Consider the following 22,102-nt stretch of genomic DNA (forward strand, 5'->3'; position numbering starts at 1 on the left):
CACCTTTGACCCCTATTGGCTGTTGCATTAACAACTGTGCCACCAATAAGAAATGAAAGTTTAAAAAAATACTGAGTTGAAGTAAAACTCAACTCGCTAAGAATGTTATCTCACCACTGCACTCATCGAAAAGTAAATGACATAAACGCTTTGCAAATAAATTATAATTTAATAAAAAAGGAATACAGCTCTTACGGCAATGATCAGGTGTGGGCTGCCATCCACTAATGTGACCAGGCCATGGCTGTTATAGTCCGTATGAACATCTTGAGTTGAAATGAACTTTATGTTCATTTTTTCTTGGCACTGTTATGGGAAAAGAAAAAAAACCATGAATGGGATTCCAAAGTAGACTGTTGACATCTTCAATAGTACATGTTCTACTTCATGTGGGTTAATAAAAATTTACAGTTGTCTCCTGAATGTGTACATTTCATCACAACGAAGTTTAATATAGATCATTCAGGGAAATTTCCAGTTTTGTAGATGGAAATACAAAATTGTAATTCAATATTTACCTCTTTGGCAGTTGTCATGTTTGCTGTCTCCAAAGCTAAAACACAAACATACACATACATTTCGAATTATTCTTGTGTATTTCAAATATAAATGTGCATACATATACAAAATTAACCTTCCATACGTATCACACAATGGAAGAAACAAAAATTAATGCTTTGCAATGAATGCGATCTACGAGTTAGAAGACATCACTTGATGTCCTTAATTCGCAACATAAATTCTCAACTCATTCTCAAGAGGGTCTAGCATGGTCGTGTTTGGCCAAATTCCATTTTAAATTTGGGTTTTAATGACAATGATGTATGTATGTAGAACTTGTTTTCAATCCAGATTTAAAAGTGCATAGCTCCAGTGGGCTTCATAATATCGGAAGAGCGTTCCAGATGGGCACAGAATCACATCAGAAAACGTGCAATGCAGTGACCATCTTTGTTCGATGGCTAGCCAAAAGCCGCCGGTGCAAAGATGATAATGAAGACAATGTTCCGATTTAAAGCTTTCGTGACTGCAGGGATTCATCTTCTTGGTTCTTTTGGTAAAGTCACGTAGAAGGAAAATAATAAAAATAAAACATAATAAAATCATTCTCACGACGTTTCGGCCACAACGCAAGCAGCCGTCCTCAGGTGAAGACCAGGTCTGTCGGGGAGAAAGTTTCAGACGCTGTCTCCCCGACAGACCTGGTCTTCACCTGAGGACGGCTGCTTGCGTTGTGGCCGAAACGTCGTGAGAATTATTTTATGTTTTATTTTTATTATTTTATTATTTCCCTTCTACGTGACTTTACCGAAAAAACCAAGAAGAAGACAATGTTCATCGCCGAGTCTTAAGACCAGGACGTTCCTAGGGACAGTCGTGCACGGTTAGTTAGTAAACACCCACGATAACATTTACCTTCCTGAAGCTTCTCAAGTCGCAAGTTTGACACCCACAAGAATCCTTTTCTCGACAGAAGAAACATATGGTAGGCATCTGCAAGTGGACAGACCATAGCATGACAACAGGCTTGACATAACCTTATCAAGCCACCTACACCACCACCACATGTACCAAAGTATTAATATTTTTAAAATATTCATGTAAGAGACAGCTAAGGTGAGAAAGGTCATGCAACATTGAGAACCATAGTCCAGCTGGCACGTCATGTCATATACACAATACAACTACATAAGCAATAACATGAGTTATAGGATTCAACAAAAACAAATACAATCAAAACGAGAACTGCAGTGAAAATGTTAAAAATATTTGTATGCCTGTCTTGAGTTTTTGAACATTGAGACATGGCCTTTTGAGGAATTCAAGTACTAAAAATAATTTGAGGGGCAGAAACAATGCATTTTCGATTCTTACTGCGAATAACACAAAAAAACATAATTGGTCATAGGCAGTGAGCTCATATATTTATGCACATGATACATTCCATATAGTGCAGTTCTGTACATAAACAATATGCCTCCTACCATTCTGAGATGGGTCTGGCTCCAGTATCAGATCAATGTACGACCCATTTCCATTCAATGGATTTCCTTGAAGAAGACACTGTTGAAAAGAAAATGCAATGGTCACACGTGAATTTAATGTAATCAACTCTTTGACAATGGTACATTTAAAGCAGGGACAGGGATCCTTTAACTTTCAGTGGGCTGAATAGGAATTTCAATACCTTTGGTGGGTCACACATTAACATATACTGCAAGGAGCCTCTTGCAGTGACAGAAGTCCACTGATCAAGCCAAAGCGAAATTGATGGCAGGTCGAAAAAATTGCCCTCTAGTAGCTGATTAGTGGCTATCATGCTTGCAACGATGGATATATATAATTTGCAGGTCATTTCAAAGTGGTAGGCGTCATGTGGCCGTAGCTCGTTTGAGATGAAGTCATGGGCCATAGGTTGCCCACCTTTGTCCTAAAGAGTATAGCTTGTACAGCAAGTGCCAATTGACTGTTGCCTTGGGAGATTTGTGTTTGGAACAGAGACGAGGGGACACTTAAGCAGCACACGGCACCTTGGTCATCAGCTTCCGCTGGGAGGCGACGTGGATGAGATTCAGAAAACCACTGCTCTCACCCACCACCAGAAAGTGACCTCGCTGGCAAAGCCCCACTACATCCACCGGCGAGTCTGTGAGCAAACATTGTCATCTTGTTAAAACGGTTTCACTTGAGAAATAGAATAATAAAGAGATGGCAAATTATTTAATTTTTTATATTCCCCTTCCTCCAACTTTATCCAGATTGTGCTGTAGGCATCATGTCGTGAGACAAAGTACCCAGTCGGACCTTTCACAGAACAATGCATCCTCCCATATTGGAGAGTGGCCCACAAAACAGAATATCAAATCATTATCTTTGATATCTAATCTATAGAGTAGGGAACAACACTTTTACACCCTCCCGGTCACAGAGAGTAAGCTTTGTCACATGATTTAAATGCAATTGTTTTAAATTTTCAGCGCTAGTATTCATCCAAGTTTAGGACAAAAAATAATTATTTAATGTCGTTAATCTATTTGCATTCATTGGTGACTGGGCCAAAACCATCAACTTAATAACTAGATTTAATCAGAGGTGGCTGTCTGGATCAAACCCAGGTTCTGTGGTGCCAGCTGAACACATTGACCTCTGAGCAACTCAGCAACCTCTGAAAAAGAATGATTAAGAAGCATTTAGGGTTGAATGCCGAAATGTTAACTCAAGCATTAACCTTCAATCAGAGTGCCATTTCTCCTGAAAAATGCCATTTCTGTTAATGATGTCGACCTTTGGAAAATTACCACAACAAAGCATCAGACAAAATAATGAAAATAGTGAAATGCATCAATAACAACCAGTCATTTGAGATGCTGTTGAAAATTGTCAACTGAGAATAGGTGCACAGATCAATAAGGCTTATGTTACCAAGGTAAATGATATTATGTACACATACAGCCGTTTGTCAATTCACTGCTGGGATGAGGGTGTCCCCATGCTGTGCAGTTCGTAGGGATTACTTGACCATACTTAGCCATGCAAATCAGTGCACAGCAGCCTGTAACACCTGCTGTGAGGAGTGATCACAAAAACTGGAACCTGCTTGGCTTCTTATATCTTATGAGATCAGGTACATGCAGAGCAGAGGTCGCAACCGGGTACCCGATACCCATACCCTACCCGATACCCGGCTACCCGTACCCGGCCGGGTACGGGTACCCGTTTGCGACCCTGGTGCGGCCGGGTACGGGTAAGGAATCAAAACCCGTTTGCAACCTCTGATGCAGCATGATTTAGGCATCCGTGACAATGCTTGGCAGTGTAGAAAGGTATCTTCAAAGAACTGTGAACGTGGCCCACAACCACTTACCGAACTGCAGCTGAAGTAGCAGAGACAGCTGATTGCTGCTGAGTAGGGTGACAGTGCTGTCGACTGTTAGAATAAAACCAGCATTGCTACTCTGCAGCCACACACGTGGGCTGGTGAGGACCTGTGAAAGCAAATCGAAAGTGTCACCGAGGTGTTATAGCCCTTTGTCATTTTATTTTTAAAGGCTTCTCTCAGTACACATTACCTTCTCGGAGGGGGACACCTTGAGCAGTGTGTCGATCTGGTAGAGGGCATTCCCACGTTCCTGGCTGGAACCACAGCCCAGGCGAGTGCCAGATTGTTCTTCGCCGGACAAAAACTCCACCTCCGTCCACATTGTGTCAGCCTGTCCACAATCATGACAATGCATCGTTGCACCAACGGAACTTGCACACTCCACACACCCCACCCCTGCAGACGTACTTTGACATATTTAGTGCAGACTGCAATTGATAGCGTGTGGTCGATGGTAGAGAAACCTTTTCGGTCGATGGTAGAGCAACCCTTTCTAAACCATGCTTGCCCATGTGCCTTTGTTGGCCTTTCATTTTCTATAAATCTGTTCCCAACGAATTTCAAGGATAATTTATAGACATAAATGTATGTGATAAGAAGCTAAAGGGTCTTCGATTCAAGTAAACTAAAACTAAACTATTTTTATTTTACCAGCTAAGGCTTACCGAGATATCTTGCTCTATTTCAGAAATGATCTAGGCACAAACGATCGCTCAACGAAGTGGCTTATCGTCGTGTGGAAATGTATAGCAGCCAAAATTCTCTAAAAGCAAGTTTCTAAACGTGGAGGGAAAAACCGGAGAACACGGATAGAAATCCACGCGACCATGGGGAGAGCATGCAAACTCCAAATATACAGCAGACGTTAGGGTCGGGATCGATCGCACAACTTCCTGTATACCAGGTGAGGTAGTTATCACTCTGAATGTAATGGCTTGATGCCTTCAGCAATGGATGGACATTGGCTGATCCAGTAATTATGCGTTTATTCTGTGACTTACTTTCACCTGAAGAATTGGGGTGAATTAGGGCATGAGGAAAAAAGGAATTCGGGGTGCACATTGTTTGGTGTAGAACCCGGTCACTCAAGTTCAATTCTGGGCCACGGCTAACATCAGTTTAACACGTAGGCTTTGGCGACCAATTTCATCCGTAATAATATGGATGATATCCATAACAATATGGATATTGTGGTAGCGGGTTTAACGACACATTCATATTTAGGCGATCTAACAAAAAAAACTATATTATTGCTAACATGAGTGTTCTTGGGCACCACCTTCACAAACCCCCGCTGACCAGCGTGGTGAAGTATAGTCACAAACACCCACATTACTGACAGCAGTGAACTGGTAATATAATATATAATTATTGAATACACTTTCAGGAGTGTCTGCAGTGTGACGATAGAATGAGTGTCCCAGTAACGTCAATTGCATGCAAGCACGGCAAAGTCGAAGTCTGCTAAGGGGCCGTCCATAAATGACGTCACGCACCTGGGGGGGGGGGGGTCAGATATTTGTGACGATGTGTGACGGGGGGGGGGAGAAATGTGACGGTACATCAAAATGCGCAACTCTAAATAAATATAGACAACACGTTCTACTTAATTAAATAGATTTTTTGATAAATGTTTTCTCCTACAATATCAGAGTGCAGCGCCACATTAAATACGCACAATGACAATAGTTTAAAGCGATTTGAAGCATGTTTTTTTTTTGGGGGGGGGGGGGGGCAGAGCTTTGTGACGTCATATTTGAGGGGGGTCAGACTATTTGTGACGCCGAGTGACGAAGGGGGGTTAAAAATCGTCCAAAATCGTGTGACGTCATTTATGGACGACCCCATAGGTATTGTATACAAAGCCAATCCGAATTACATTAATATAATGACACTGTAAACACTGAACGGCTCAAAGGCAAGGATCACATCAGGACGTGCACGTCCCTGTAGTCAATCCACTGCTGGATGACGGCCGCCACGCCTCATCAGACGTGGGGGTCATTTGACCATACTTCACCATTCTGGTCAGTGCGGGTTGATGTAGGGAGCATAGACGTGGGAGCCATGTACAGTACAATGGATATTGCCACACGACTCTTGTGGATAACGCACTATTGTCATACAGTACATACAGTACCGGTTTTGTGGTCGTTAATCGATTACTCGGGGAAAAATAATAACTTAGTCCAATCATTCAACAGCTCAAGCGTCCCAATGTTGTGATGAGCGACGCTAAACCAGTGACGAAAACTCCGCGTTACTATGACGGGGCCAAGTCTGCCCACACACCACACAACCAAAAACCATTCCCGACGGTATTAAAGATAGACGGCGGTACTTTCATAATGTTAAAACACGTCAAGTAATACAATATATTATCACAATAAGTATCACGTTTATACTGGGCGGAGGTACCAAGCGATAAAACCTTACGCGGTACAGTACGGACTGTAGCACGCACACACACAAACAATTACCTCACATTATTTATAAAAAATATATACAATTTTACGCAAACTTGGGAACGACAACAACACCAACTTACCTTCGTTAGCCGAGCGCTAACAAGCGGCGTTAAACGAGGAGCATACACACACAAAACAACAACTTCTAATCTGCAGACTGAGGCGATAGGTCTCGAGACGCAGCGGGGTTCTCGCACTCGAAATTTGGCGGGAAAAGGCGGTGACCGTGAGGGGGCGCTGAAGTGGCAAAGTTTATTAAATTCTTATTCATTACAAACAAAAAAACTTCTCATGAAATATAACAATTTACCTGATGTTTGGTATTTTTTTACAATTTTTTTTATATCTATAATCAGACACTATAAACAACTACTTTGGACTTTTTTTTCGATTTAAAGCTTTCGTGACTGCAGGGTTTCATATTATTGGTTCTTTCGGTAAAGTCACGGAGAAGGGAAATAATAAAATAAAATAAACGCCACTTTTTCTAATTTTATTGCTGTGATTTTCACACCTGATGATGATTGATTGTGTTGCAATCCAATACGTCGCGAGAATTGTTTTTATTTATTTCCCTTCTACGTGACTTTACCGAAAGAACCAAGAAGATAAATCCCTGCAGTCACGAAAGCTTTAAATCGAAAGATGGCATGGTTCATCACATCAGCTAATTGTAATTGATGTATATATTATTTTTAAACATAATTTACACCATGCAACTCAGTGCGGTCTGCAATGCTCCGACGCGGAAAAGTGCAGGAACGTGCAATGCAAAGTAGTCACATCACACGAATAACATTTATATATTAGACTTTCTAATAAAAATTGAACCTCTGTTCAATGCTCTTTTGATTACTGCTGCAGTGGCCATGTGCTCCATTGCATTTCAAAATGAAATGTCAAACGACATCACATCACTGGAATTCGTACTCCCAACCCTGTCCAGTCCTCCCACCATTCACATCCCTCTCACTGATTTACCCACATGGCTGTTTACCACAGTGACACGTCTCGACATTCTAACCTTACGCATGGCACGGTGACAGGAAATAAATGCCAACCAATTGTGAAGGAGGTCTTGCTGGTTCTGCTGCCTCTCTTGGCCACCACGAGAGGGCTTCGTGTCGTGTCCGCAGTGGGTTGACTGCGCGGTCCATAGTTTTGTTTAACACGTGGCAGGCTTTCACGGCCAATATTATCCAGAAAAGAGGGTGTTTTTGGGTTATAATCGCGTAAATATCGATGTGTCGTTACACCCGCCACCACCCGACACAGACAATTAGTAATTATCGTGATCGCCTGATGATGCGAGTTGTAATTAATCGTTCTGTTGACATGACAACCCTTACTAGTCGGCTGTGCCGGGGTGGTGGTGGGTTTAACGACGTATTTATACCATTGGTACCTCATTTGCCAGATAAAAGGGTAAAAACCAATTATCACGACGTATTTATACTTACGCGATCTAACCCAAAAAAACTCACTTATGTCCATAGTTTGGGTTGCACGATCACAGTCGCACTCCTGTGGCTTGTGTCTTTAATGTATCTCTCTATCTCGGTGTCTCTATGGATCGCGACGTATCGTATAGTTTTGCTATTCCTCCGTCGAAAGGAGCTCAGACCGCAGTGTGTTGACTACGCGTTCCATAGTTTGGGTTGCACGGCCACTCTGGTGAGACGAGGCCATGAGGGAGGCTGTCGCTGGTGTAGGACATTCATTTTCAAAGACAATGCATATATTTCGATTTAAAGCTTTCGTGACTGCAGGGATTCATCTTCCAACCCAGCTTAAAAATACGCTCCAAGCGTGGTGCTGTTTCATTCAGACGCTGTCTCCCCGACAGACCTGGTCTTCACCTGAGGACGGCTGCTTGCGTTGTGGCCGAAACGTTGTGAGAATTATTTAATTATGTTTTATTTTTATTATTTTATTATTTCCCTTCTACGTGACTTTACCGAAAGAACCAATAAAATGCATATATTATTATCATCAGAGCATGTTTTTCCACGATCGTGTGGTTAATGCAGACTTGATGCCTTGTAAAATGGGTATTATTAGATTTGGTGTTTGGGGCCGTCCATAAATGACGTCACGCGATTTTTGACGATTTTTGACCCCCCCCCCCCTCGTCACGCGGCGTCACAAAAAGTCAGACCCCCCTCAAATATGACGTCACAAAGCTCTGCCCCCCCCCCAAAAAAAACATGTATTAAAACGTATATTTAATTAAGTAGAACGTATTGTCTATATTAATTTAAAGTTGCTTATTTCGATGTGACGCCACATGTCTCCCCCCCCCCCCTCGTCCCACATCGTCACAAATGTCTGACACCCCCCAACCCCCCAGGTGCGTGACGTCATTTATGGACGGCCCCCCTTGGACATATTAACACCTCCTGTTTTATTGCCAGGAAGGGTACAGCCTCTTCCCCCCCCCACACCATTTTGATACTGGCAAAAAAGGTCCCACAGATACTCGCGTCTTTCATTTTCACTATTCCGCATTAAAGTTGCACGCCGATTGCAATCGAAATCCTCAAAATAGCCGTCAGGTGGCGCTCAACTGCAGCGATTTAAAACCCCCAACACTTTTTTTTCAATGAAAACTTTGAACGCAATCCACTACCAACCACAAAAACAACAAGAACCACCACCACCCACCACCACCACCACTCCCTCTCTTAATCCATGATGTGACCCCCCCTCCTCCTACACCTCTTCAATGTCCCGCCCATCTCTCACAAAATCCAGCCTCCACTCTCTCTCCCTGTTCACCCAGCCCCCGGCCGGATACGGCACCGACCATTGAGAGAGTGGTGATTCGATGGAGTGAAGCGAGCAAGAGGAACAAAAGCTCCCTCCCCCCGGCTTCGGTTGATTCAACAAAAGTAAACACAGTGGAAGAGGGAGACCTATTTGTCTATCCCGGTTGCTCAGTCCATATCATGGTTTCCTATGCGAAGGAGGTCTTGCAGTAGTTTAATGTCTCGTGGTCAAGTTATCGTCCAGCGAAATATAGAAGCGTCGGTATTTTGCCAACTCGCTTTAAATTCAGCTCTCGTACGACTTAACAACAACAAAAAGGCTGGCAAATACTGTCGATACAAATCAGGCGAAACATAATCCATAGCGTGTCGTGCAAACTCCTGGGGTTTTTTTTTAAGTCGTTCGAGTTTCTCAAGCTGCGATGAACTTCGTTTCATGCGCGTAGGCTGTAGCTGAAGGGACCTTGAGTTGATTTAAAGCAGAGAAAACAATGTTCTGATTTTGTTCCAACAAAGATTTGTTTTTAGAGCGGTGGATGAGTCTCTGCGCAGGACAGGCTGTTGATTGATTCCGCGCAAGAGCGTGTTGGATTGTCGGTGAATGGGAGAAAGTGGACTGAATGATGGAGCAAGCCTCGGTCGCAAGATGCAACTTAAAGTTTGGCGGAGTGGTGGCCCTGTTCTTGTTGAGCGCTGTCTTCTCGGCTGAAGGTAAGAGCGAGGTCTTGAGCTTACACTTTCCTTGTATGTGCGTTGAACTTATTTTGCACCGTACGCAGCCAACCGTGCTAATCGCAGGTGCGGAGGACTTCAACACCGGCACGTCGATTGAAAAGACGTCGGGATGCGCGTGTTGCCTTATGGATCGCAAACCTGGTGTGCACACTGATGGAGACAATTATACGCAAGTTGAACAACAACAGTATGGAGATAACGCATGCAGGGAATGACACACTGCTACTTATATGATTATCAAATTGGTATCAAATTCAGTTTGACAACAAAGAAAACAATCTTCTTGGTTCTTTCGGTAAAGTCACGTGACTTTACCGAAAGAACCAAGAAGATGAATCCCTGCAGTCACGAAAGCTTTAAATCGATAAAAAAAGAAAACAATCCTTTTGTCCCTCGCCTCTTCAAAAGCTATTTAGTAATTATATGAAATATTTATTCTCGGATTCATAATTTCGATTTCTTTTTTGGGTTGTATCATGGTTTAGCTATAATGACAATATTCAACTTTACCCTCCGCTACCCGACAAAGACAATGAGATCACGTAGCCAATTATGCCAAATTATTGGCATTATATCTACGCGATACAATCCGAAATAATCATAATATTGGTCGTGAAAGCCTACGTGTAACTTGCTGTCTAATTAACCTGGTATTTTCTTTGATTCTAATTCGCCTTTAATAGTTGCCCCACGGTATACAGTGCATGTTTTTCAGCTGTGTCACTCCCAACAATTATTTTAATTGGATTCAGCAAGCGTGGTGTGAGTGATTAAACGTAATTTGGTGACGCGGCAGCGATGACAGTAGTGCACAGGCACAATTATAAGAAATACATATTCTTGGTTCTTTCGGTAAAGTCACGTAGAAGGGAAATAATAAAATAATAAAATAAAACCTAATAAAATACATACATACATAACACTACACTGCCTTTCATATAATAGTTGTCTTGCAATGACTTTTCTTCATCGCACATACAATGTACTTTGAAGAGGGGCCATTGGCCGAAACGTCGCCTATTATTTTTCTTTTGAGGCCGGAGTGCTATTGACGAATGTGAGTTTTACTCGGCTGTACGTCGCTTTGTGCGGTATTTTGGCTTGCGCGCTTATCTTCAGTCAAACTTTGCAAAAACTTTCCCGTAATGTTGTTGCCTGCGATATTAAAACAAATACTTCTTGTACTGTTTTGGCTACAAGTTAATTAGATTTGTCACAATATCTTTTTTAAATATTACAATGGAAATTTTAAATCCGCAGAAAAACGTGCAGAGAAGCTGATATTGAGTGATAAACCGGGCTACCCGAGTTCAATTCCTGGCCACGACAACAAACGCAGATTGGCGAGTAATGTCAGAACTTGCCCTGGTCCAAGTCATAAAATGTTAGGTACCGTCCACTGATTAAAAACCTTCTCCTTTAGGCATATTGGTGTTTCCAAAAGCACCCAAACTCATACAGCAACCTCCATTATTGTCGTAAGTTTGATCCCGATCCGCCGTCAATAACTTCCCGAGGTATCTACACAACAACGTGTTTGTGTTTTCCCAGTTGTGTCCCTCCGACAGAGACACCTTCGATTGTTCCTCGGCCTCATTTTTGTTCACACGAACTTTACACGATCCGCCTTCAATAACTTGTGTTGCATTGCCATGGTTCTCACGCGGTCCGCTGCACTGCAACGTAGAACACAACAATCGGTTATTGAACCAGAATCTTGGATCTGAGTCGCGATAATTAATGGCATCGTTTAATACAACACCCCCATATATACACACACACACATCCGGGCAGGACTTATTTCCATACATACTATGTTTGCGAGTCGATGGTAGCCTGGAGTAGGCGCGTTACTGGTAGCCACAGCCACAACGAGAGGTATCATCGATGTGGTGTGCCGGGACCGTCTGTTCGGAAATATACACTGGACTCTATTAGGGGCCGTCCATAAATGACGTCACGAGATTTTGGACGATTTTTGACCCCCCCTCGTCACACGGCGTCACAAAAAGTCAGACCCCCCCCTCAAATATGACGTCACAAAGCTCTGCCCCCCCCCCAAAACCATATTTCCATTTTGAAAATAAAACATGCTTCAAATCGCTTTAAACTATTGTCATTGTAGTGCGTATTTAATGTGGCGCTGCACTCTGATGTTGTAGGAGTGTTATAACAATTCTATATTTATTTAAAGTTGTGCATTTTGATGTAACGTCACATTTCTCACCCCCCTCCCCCTCGTCACACATTATCACAAAAATCTGACCCCCCCCCCCTAGGTGCGTGACGTCATTTATGGACGGCCCCTTACCTAAGCTCAGCTTGCCTTTCAACAGTCACGGGAAACGATTCACATACCTGTCAACCCCTTATCAGTGCCGAGCTTATTACAGACCAATTCAGACCTTATTGGTCACCCCGTGCCCTTATAAATCTCAAAGGTTCATCCTACAAAGTTCCATCACAATGGAGAAACACAAAGAGACAATTTAGTTTGGTCCGCATTGAAACGGCTGTACGCCGTATGGACCTGAATTAAATTTCCCTGCACAAGAATACGGGTACACCCTATGGGTTGACGGCTATGGATTCATGCACTTTGCACAAACAACAACCAAAACCCCTCGATGCCTTCGTCAAAAACACCGCCATGAAAGGGAATAATAGTGTACTATAACAGGTGACTTTTCGAGCAATGGTCCTTTATATCACGCAAATGGGGTCACCGACAGATAGCGGATAAGAGTCGGAGGCTGCACTTGTTGATGTGGGACTGGATGAGAATTACATTATACAATTATCTCCGTATGAATGTTTGTTAATTGGCATGTGAATTGTTACCGATTAGAGTAACGGACAAAACCCTTCAAGAATAAACACAAAACGATGTTACTTTTGCACTAATATGTGTAACGTAATGCAACATTTGGTGTTTATTACTCGTGCACTTTGTCACGATTGCAAATGTGCCAAAGTCTGTTCTTCACGGCTAAAGGTGACGCAGAAGCAGTGACGTGGCGTAATGCAATAATAGAATTTACGGCACCTAAGTGAATTCACTGCTGGATGAAGGCCTCGCCCCACATGCTGTGTCGGCCGGTCGTGGAGGTTGTTTGACCATACTTCACCATGCCAGTCAGTGCAGGTTACGGATGGTGGGAATGGGGAGGGTAGTGCCAGTTGAGAATCAGAATCTTTGGTTATCCTTGAGGAATTCGATGAGCTATGAAGCTTTTTTTCACAAATGTCTAGTAGGGGCGGATGAGCAAGTTACAACAACAAAACAAGATTTCACTTGATAATAGTTTTTTTACCCTTCTATCTGGCAACAAAACTGACACCTTTTTTACAAGGAGTCATGTTTGCATAGACCACAATACCTGCAGTCATAATGCAAAAAAAAACATAACTCTGATAATGTGCACTGTCCTTGAAGTTGATTGGTCCACACCCGAGACAGCTTTCCTTAGAGCCTAGTCTCACATGGGTTGGACCAGATGACGCCAAAAGGCGCACAACTCAGAGACAATGCACCATCAGAGTATGAGAGCTCGGGGTAAGCATTTACACCATTGGAACCTCATTTGCCAGTAGATTTAACTTGCTGCTGCTGTTAGTGTCCTCATGGCCACCGTGGGTGTTCTACGTGAGGAAAAGAAATAGGAGTTCCACTTTTTGCCCGTCGTCGGGGTTGTTTGACCATACTTCACCACGTTGGTCAATGCGGATTGACAAGAGGAAGTGCGTGGGGGGGGTAGAACCAGTTTGGATATCGCTTGCCACTTGTGTTAGCACCATAATCACAATCGTGAATCTATTGTTTAGAAAACTTTACTTCCCCATACATAAGTTAGTTTGTGAGCCCCGTCGCTTTTAGTTTTGTGTCGCCGGTGGCCTAGAGTAAGCCAGAGCCATAGCGACATGTATTCTTGCCGGGTGATGATATTTTTTTTCGAGTAGATATTGTCGTGCATTCCGACCGAAGGTCATCAGATACCTGTGGTGTTGACGATTACCTGTGTACCACCTATGACCCTTGAGTTGGTAATTGACTTGTGAAATGGAGAAAAGAAATCTGAGTGACAAATAAAGCTTTTTTTTCCCGTGGGACTCAAACTTTGACATTTCACGGTTGTGTTATGCCCATTGTAGTACGTGTGTGTAGAAAGTGGCCATGGTGTTGCTGAGAAATGCCGACACCACGAACCCAGTCTGAGTTTCTCTTGTTACACAATGGTCATGAGGGAAATAAAATATCACTAAAAAAGGTTTGTTATTTCTCGTTCGCAAATTCCTTTCATGCTGTATAACTAAGGTAGTGTCTCGGCTAAAAACTAGTTTTTTCTCTCTGCCTATGACTAACTGCTGCCTCTCAACAAAATTAAAGACCCCACTGTTTCTGTGCAGCATCATGAGATGCGGTCACAATTTTAGACACGATATAGATCCACATTTGTATTCGACCCGCGATTTAAATTGTACGCCCCGTTCTTGTCATCAGATGTTTCAGATGTGTCAAGGAGTGGTTGTCGACGAGCGTTGTGGGAAATGTTAGGCTCGGGGTGGGGGGGGGGGCCCACAATTTAATATCATACGGACCGTGGGCACGTGAGGCCTACCACATCGAAACGACCCACGGCCACTAATCCTTCACCGCAAGCTTCTTAGCCTCGCTAATCGGGTACTGGAGGGTTCACTTTTGTCGACCTGGCAACAACAACACCGAATTTGAGCGCTGTGCTCGCTCGCTCACTTCTGTCACTGCCAGGGCCTCCTACAGTGACAGGAGTCCCTGAGCGTGTGTGCCGATGTGTGGTCCCCCCACCAAAGGTATTTGTTAAAGTCCTATTCGGCCCTCAGTCGGGGAAAAAGTTACCCCACCCCCTGCCTGCCTTCCAGTCTAGCAGCTTTCGATTCGGTCTGTTTATGCAGTGCAGTAGTCCAGAGCCAACAGTGGTGGTTCTATGGACAGGCAAACTCCCCCCCCCCCCGCCATAGAAATGTGGAATTTCCAACACTGGCTCAAGGCTGTAAATAGGAGAAAAGCAGCCCCTCAATGCTCATTTGAGCAAGAAATCACTTAGGCTATTGACTTTTGAAAATACAAATTAAAGGGACCAGTTTGTATTTAAGGGTGCGTGAGTTAATATTTGAAGGCCGCTACGCTGTCTGCGCACGGGCGTGCTTAGTTGACTCTGGGCTACAATCTCGACTGATTATATTTGTGAGGTATACTCGGGGTATCACGTGGTCAAACGTCGGGGGTAAGCAGTAATGCATTGCAAGAGGTCATCGGATGGCTCAGAGGTCAGGGCTGCCACAGCTGAGAGACCTGGGTTCGAACCCAGGTCTCACCCTCTGCCAATGATTTTTCCGTTCTTTTTACACGCTTTTTTATTTAACTCACTCTGTTGTATCTGTTGCATCCTCAAATCTTGAAACTCAAATTTTACCCACTTCCCAATGTGCTATCGACTGCAAACTTGGTATACTTATGTCATACTGATGACAATCCTATATTCTATCATAAAAAAATATATTTTAAAACATTCTTTTACACGCTTTTTATAAACTCACTCTGTCTGTTGTCGTATCCTCAAATCTTGTAACAATATTTTAACCCACTTCCCAATGTCGTATCGACTGCAAACTTGGCATACTTATGTCATACTGATGACAACACTATATTCTATCATTAAAATTAAAAATATATATTTTTAAACAATCTTTTTTACATGTTGTGTTTCGGCTTGGGTCTAATTGTCCACGCTCAACTCACGTTGGCTGTAAATCACCACAATCCCTTACGTTATGGCAAGCATCGGGGCCACTTCCTGGAGTCGTGGAGTTCTGACATTACTCGTACGGTACATTTAATTAAATCGCGTTTTAAAAAAAGTATTTTTTAACATGATTTATTCTCGAGGGAAGTTAGCCAATCGGCTCATCTCCGCGATGGTCTTCCTCTTGGCTGTGTTCCATCCACTGGCTGCTATTCTCTCACCAGTCTCGTCCATCAACCATCATCTCTTCTGGCGACGTGTCATCCCCTAGCCCACACTGACTTTTCTCAACAGTCGGTATAATAACAAATAACCAGCACTTGTGTCGTATCATATACGCTGGTGTGTATACATATTGAACAATATGAGTGAAACATGTATGTACTGTATGTTGGACTTCTTTCGCGCCATACATAGTTGACCGTGCTAATCGCAGGCGGCGAGGGAAGGTCAACAAACTAAACACAAAAAGCGGTTCTAAAGAAATGAAAGTACAACCCTTGGTGACTCCACCACTGGGTGATGGCCACTCCATTCAGGGTGACGTGGTCACCACGGATCGATGTTCAAATGCCCACACACGTGAACTGTCTCGCGGGACACATGTCCAAGACGATTAACATGCACGTGCAAAACAGCCGGCTCTTTGCTTGTGGTTGAAAACACTTCGACTCGCGCTTTCAACGATCACTTGATCTTCTGCACTCACACTTGGACTCATCGCAGGCCAAAGAGAACAGAGGGTGACGATCTCATAATGGGGAAGCAGGACTTATCAGCCATTGCACGAGAACACCCCGTTACCACACCGGTTAGCTACAAAGTGTGATTGCTGCACTCTGAAAGTGCCGAATCGTGCAAAACTCTACCCGTGCCAACAGGACGATTGCCGTTGTTGTACACAATGTACGCGTGCACCTGGCCCTTTTGCCGAGTCGCCGCTGCGTGAAAGCCCCCCCCCCTCCCCATGCCGTGCGGGTCGTAGAGGTCGCTTGGCCGTACTTCACCGACCATGCTGACCAGTGCGGGTTAGTTAAAATATGGGGAGCGTATATGTTTAGGGGGCATAAAGCAGTGCAACAGTACATTTTGCTGCAATAGCCCTCTGTTGCCCACCACATGGCCATCCCGGAGCAGACTATGACAACCTGGTATGCATGGTGGCCACCCAATCTGAAGCACTGTCGATACATTTGTTTAAAAGACCCTGCTTAGCTTCTCAGATGCGATGAGATCGGGCACATCCAGGGCGATTTGGTTATGAGGTGTTTGTCATTTGGCGATTTGGCGTCTCATTCCGATCGGCTGGGTGGCATCTTCAGCAAAACGTCCGTCTTAGCACGAGTCCTCGCAAGCCTTACCCAGGCACTAAAGCCTGCTTGAAGCTTCTGAGGTGCGACGAGATCGGACACATCCCGGGTGGTGTTAATTATTTTCTGGGGGTTGGGGGGCAATTTGTTTTGTTAGCTGCTGCTGGTGGTGGTGGTGGTGCTCGTGGGTTACCGTGCGAGATTGCTTGCGAACCGTGGCAGGGAAAGCCGAGTGTCAAAACGTCTGCGCAATATACTCAGCTTGCGCATTTTTGCACCAACGTAATGAATTGATAAATAAAGCAATCTTCTAGACTGTGTGGTCAAGCTGACCCCTTTACAAGCCCTTCAAGTGGCCCAAGTGAATTGCACACATCTGTTTATTTACAACTTTGGCATTTGCTTTCTAGTCTTGCTGACGTTGGTTTTGTTCAGCGTAAATGATTACAATGATGGATTTTTTTTTCCCGTTTACTTTTTGTGACGTGTTTATAACAGTTGTCTTCAGACTGATTTGTGCAACCAGCAGAGCCTGTGTTCCCCCAGAGTCTGTGTTCATATTGCTCCATCCATGTTTACTGAGAGGTAGATGGATCGTTTCATCTCGGGGCCGTGAGAGATGGCAACAACTTGGGAAGTCGTTCATCCAGCAGTGGATAGATCATGGCTGACAGTGATGAAGATGACAATGCACTGTGGTGGGGATCTGGAGAACTCGCGTTCAAAAACATCATCCTAAAACATCCTCAACTCCACGCAGCTCACATCATTATCTTCATCTTCCAATTCCCTCTACGCTCCCCTGTGACCTTTGCCCCCCTCCCACACTCCCTCTCTCTGCCCACTTTCATCTCACCTAACCAATGACTCCCCCTGCCCCCCCCCAACCCCAACCCCAACCTTCTCTCCCATCCAGCGCTGTCGATCCAGCGCAGCCCGATGAACCTGACGGCGTCGGTGGGCGCGTCGGCCGAGCTGCGCTGCTCGGTGGAGAGCGACCGCCGCATGGACGTGGTGTGGCTGCGCGACGGCGTCGACTTGGGCGATGTTCTGGCCGATCACATCTCCGTGCGCGAGTTCACGCGCTTCAACAGCGACGGACGCGAGCTGCTGCAGGTGGTGCTCAAGTAAGACGCTGCCGCCTCGACAGACCTGGTTTTCACCTGAGGACGGCTGCTTGCGTTGTGGCCGAAACGTCGTGAGAATTATTTTATTATGTTTTATTTTTATTATTTTATTACTTCCCTTCTACGTGACTTTACCGAAAGAACCAAGAAGATGAATCCCTGCAGTCACGAAAGCTTTAAATCGAAATTTAAGAGATGTTCTCACCCGGTGCCCGCCCGCCTGGTTGCCTTCACTGTTTGTTTGCCCGCCTGCGTGCGTTGTCGATGTCGGCGCCCTGGTTTTTCGGCATTTGGAACGTTTTCCTAATGACGGTTGAGAGCGTTCATGCCGGGGGCTCTGTCCATCCATCTGTCAGTGTGTCTGTCTGTTTTGCGTTCAGATTATTTAGATTCTTTGGCTGGTATAAATGTCCACATGATGAGCCACTTCGTTGAGCTATCTGCAAACTAGTTATATAGCTCAAGTGGGCCTTGCCTGATAAAAAATATAATTAAGTAAATGTGTGGCCAAGTCGTTTCTGAAAAGAAGCCAATAGCTCAGTAGGCTTTACCGGGCAAAGTAAATTTTGTATTTGTGTTATGCTTAACTTTCCTATACTTTTCACTCCTATTATGTGTTTGTATTGTTTGTTGTTGGAACTTTTTCTGATGCGCCCCTCCTGGACATCTGTGAGAAAAGAGCTTTATAGCTCATGGGATTCCTCCAGAATAAATAAAGATTCAGATTTTGATTCTGTCGGTTACATGGGGTGACAACATATAGAGCAAGGGGTATTGAGAAAAGGAATAACAAATATACGGCAATAAACAGCTGGTTTTTGTATTTTTTTTCTCTATTGAAAATGCCAAAAGGTGAGGCTTGCCTTGCGGCTCCGTGTTCAGAGCGCTGAGCTGGCACTGCTGAGATTCTGGACCAGAGGTCACTTTCAGGGGATCTCGGCGGTAGTTCTGTGATATCCACTTCCGCGGGCCGTTCTCTAACTGCGAAGGTTCGCAGTGTTTTTTTACGAGAATCGCTAATGGATTCTTTGTCATATTACTCGGTGCAATCAGGATAAACTTGGGGGCAAAAATGTAATCAATTATAAGAGGGAGAGAATGACAAGGGGAGTGTGTGCATTTCTGTCCTGTTTGTAACTGAAAATAATCATTCACAGCCTTTTAGCAACAGGCTGCTGGATGAAGGCCCTCCCCCAACACACCGTTGTCAGTTATGTGGGTTGTTTACCATATCTTAATTTTAGAACTTTCGTGACTGCAGGAATTATTATTTGTTTCTTTCGGTTAAGTCACGTCTAAAGATAAAATAATAAATTAAATTAAATAATAGAATACGACGTTTCGATTGCAACACAAGCAATCATCATCAGGTATAATGAAATAGCGACATAAAATCTAACCAGAAAACTATAGACAGACATATTAGCAGACAGATATCACCATAATTCACCACGCTGCTATGTATGGTTCAGAGCCCAGGAGCCCAGGGACAGGTTCGGATATCGCTCGTCACTCTTGTGAAGAGTAGCCGGGATTCAAACGCAGCTCCGTCTCGGTTTTTAGCACGGTGCGCTCACCGCCCCTGCTGGACATCTGTGGGAAAAAAGCTTCATAGCTCATCGGATTCCTCCTGTCTCAATAAATATTCAGATTCTAACCGCCGCACCACCGCTCCATCCGACCATCCCTCTTTATTAGTAGTTGTCATCACTCGTATACAAACGGTCAATGAAGTTAAATTAGATCAGTACTGTAAGTGTTTCTTTTTTAACACGGGGGTGCCCCTTGCCAGTAAACAGGATTACTCACAGCTTAGCAGCAGCCTTGCACTCTCATTCCATGGCATAGCATGCCAAGCTGGGTGCCACCATCATTGCCAACCCCCTCGCGACATCCCCCCCCACCCACCCAAGCGGCCCCCCACACAAGCCACAGATAAACCCCTGGTCTCCACTAGGTCTTGGCTGGATCCCGCGTTGGTCGGGGTGGGTGGGTGTATTGGAGCTCAGCATGATACAGGGGCCAGAACAAAAAGCCCCCACGAACACGTTAATGCTCTCTGACTCAATCTCGTTTAGTCACACTTTAATTAAACGACGTCCAAAAAGAACACGGAGAAATTGAGTTTACGGAGGCAAGCCTCGTTGGTGGTTTGTCACCAAAAAATTGACAATGCTGTTGTTGTTGTTGTTGCTGTTCTGTTTTATTTTTTCTCAATTCATTCCAGTCTCCGTGTATGTACGTTTCACTGCACAGCCCCTATGGTAGATCCACTGCTGGATGAAGGCTATGCCGCGCGAGTTGTGCTGATTGTTTGACCAAACTTCGCCGTGCTGGTCACTGCGGTCAGTGGGGGTTGGTGAAGATGTGAAGCATATAGGTCAGGGGTCGGCAACCAAAATTACAAGAAGAGCCATTTCTTTCCAATTCGGTACAAAATTCAGTATTTCAAGAGCCGCAATGCATCTGAGTACATACTGTACATACGTACATATCGTCAAGAAGCAGCCCGTAAAGAGCCGCATGCGGCTCCGGAGCCGTAGGTTGCCGACCCCTGATATAGGCGTTAGGGCACAGTTTGTACGACACCAAAGTGGATTTGTCAGCACGGCCCCGCTCTGACAACGTAATTTGCAGTTTATCTCGTTTGCCCGGTGATTATTCAAGAGTGACCCCGGTGACCAAAGTTACAAAATCAACAACGTACAATAAAATAGAACAACGAGGCAGATAGAAACCAGAGCAAAAATAAGCGTAGCCCATGCAGCAGCTCACGACACCTGATTTATGCACAGCGGTCTCGCAACTTAAGCAACTAGCCAGGCGTCAAAGCCAGCTTGGCTTTCGAGATCTGGCGAGATCGGGCGCGTTCCGAGTGATCTGGTCGTAGGCGCAGGGTGTTTTCGCTGCCGTCGGGCCTTCATCGTCGTCATTCCTTTGCGGTTGGTAAAACTGGCTCTCCACCTGACGAGGCAGCCAATGCAAATCGGGCATGCCGCATCCACTGCACGTGAATGTAAACAGATACATTTGGTGACGCTGCTGGCTGCTGCTTGGGTTGGCAGTGGTGGAATAACACAAGTAGCAACAACAACAAAAATAAACTCGATGCATTCGTCCGTGACACTGTGGCCTTTAAAGGAAAAAGATATCAACGAAATAAAAAAAACTTTTTATATTACCAGGTAAGTCCCACTGAGCTTCACGGCTCTTTTTCAGAAGCGACCTGGCTACAAATGATAGCTCAAGAAAGTGGCTTATCACGTGGACATGTATAGCAACAGCCAAACACTGTAGACGCGTGTTTCTAAATGTGGAGGGAAAAACCAGAGGACCCAGAGAAAAATCCACACGACCACGGGGGTAACATGCATGCTCCAAATATACAGGTGTCAGGGTCGGGATTGAACCCACGACCTCCTATATACCCGGCAAGGGAGTTAACATCTCGCCACCATGGCACTCCATCATCGGCGATGCTTCAGGTAATGGCGCATTGATTTTTGTGGCATGCAAAAGGGACATTTGACGAAACGTCGCCTGTTACATATTTCTTCTCCTTTTAAGGCCACGGTGAAAATTACGGACGTGTTGAGTTGTCTGTAAATGGAATGCAAGTGGGCTTGGGCAGCGCACAACTTCATGGCGAGAAGGGATGATGACTGCTGAAAGACGGGACCGTTGAAAGGGGACAACGCAGCCACGGGGAAGGGGAGCGGATGAGTTCAGCTCATGCACAAATGAGATGGGACGTGGCAGGACAGCCAAAACATGGGTCAGTTATAGTGACAGCATCATTGGTATCTTGAATTACAATTTTCGATTACATCGTCATCCCAATTCATTACGACTAACACAGGGCCATAAAGGCGTCTATACACCTCAATCGCCTCCTTCAAGAGAGACTTAAAAACTCACCTCTACAATCATGCTTTTGAGCGACTCTGAGCTTGGCTCCGTGCCTCTGAGTCGCGGCCACTACGTCTGCAAATGTGCGCGCGTTATGACGGATATTGGTGAAGCTCCACCAG

The 22,102-nt window shown here is 44.5% G+C and overlaps 2 protein-coding genes across 3 annotated transcripts in view; one reads left to right on the top strand and one right to left on the bottom strand.

Annotated features, from left to right (window-relative positions):
- The window catches only part of KNTC1 (kinetochore associated 1), a 70,814-nt gene extending 64,319 nt beyond the window's left edge, over positions 1-6,495 (bottom strand). The window contains exons 1-8 of the mRNA XM_078868404.1: positions 6,429-6,495; positions 4,071-4,211; positions 3,866-3,986; positions 2,532-2,647; positions 1,986-2,064; positions 1,417-1,494; positions 519-553; positions 196-306 (exon numbers count right to left, since the gene is read on the bottom strand). Of these exons, the coding sequence (XP_078724530.1) occupies positions 196-306; positions 519-553; positions 1,417-1,494; positions 1,986-2,064; positions 2,532-2,647; positions 3,866-3,986; positions 4,071-4,202 (672 nt within the window). The 5' untranslated portion in view covers positions 4,203-4,211; positions 6,429-6,495. The remainder of the gene's footprint in view (positions 1-195; positions 307-518; positions 554-1,416; positions 1,495-1,985; positions 2,065-2,531; positions 2,648-3,865; positions 3,987-4,070; positions 4,212-6,428) is intronic.
- Positions 6,496-9,121: 2,626 nt separating this feature from the next.
- The window catches only part of AXL (AXL receptor tyrosine kinase), a 72,136-nt gene continuing 59,155 nt past the window's right edge, over positions 9,122-22,102 (top strand). For both annotated transcript variants that reach the window (XM_078868211.1, XM_078868212.1), the window contains exons 1-2: positions 9,122-9,827; positions 17,861-18,071. In XM_078868211.1, the coding sequence (XP_078724337.1) occupies positions 9,737-9,827; positions 17,861-18,071 (302 nt within the window). In that variant the 5' untranslated portion in view covers positions 9,122-9,736. The remainder of the gene's footprint in view (positions 9,828-17,860; positions 18,072-22,102) is intronic.

Source organism: Lampetra fluviatilis, chromosome 25, assembly GCF_964198595.1.
Source record: "Lampetra fluviatilis chromosome 25, kcLamFluv1.1, whole genome shotgun sequence".
NCBI lineage: Eukaryota > Metazoa > Chordata > Hyperoartia > Petromyzontiformes > Petromyzontidae > Lampetra > Lampetra fluviatilis.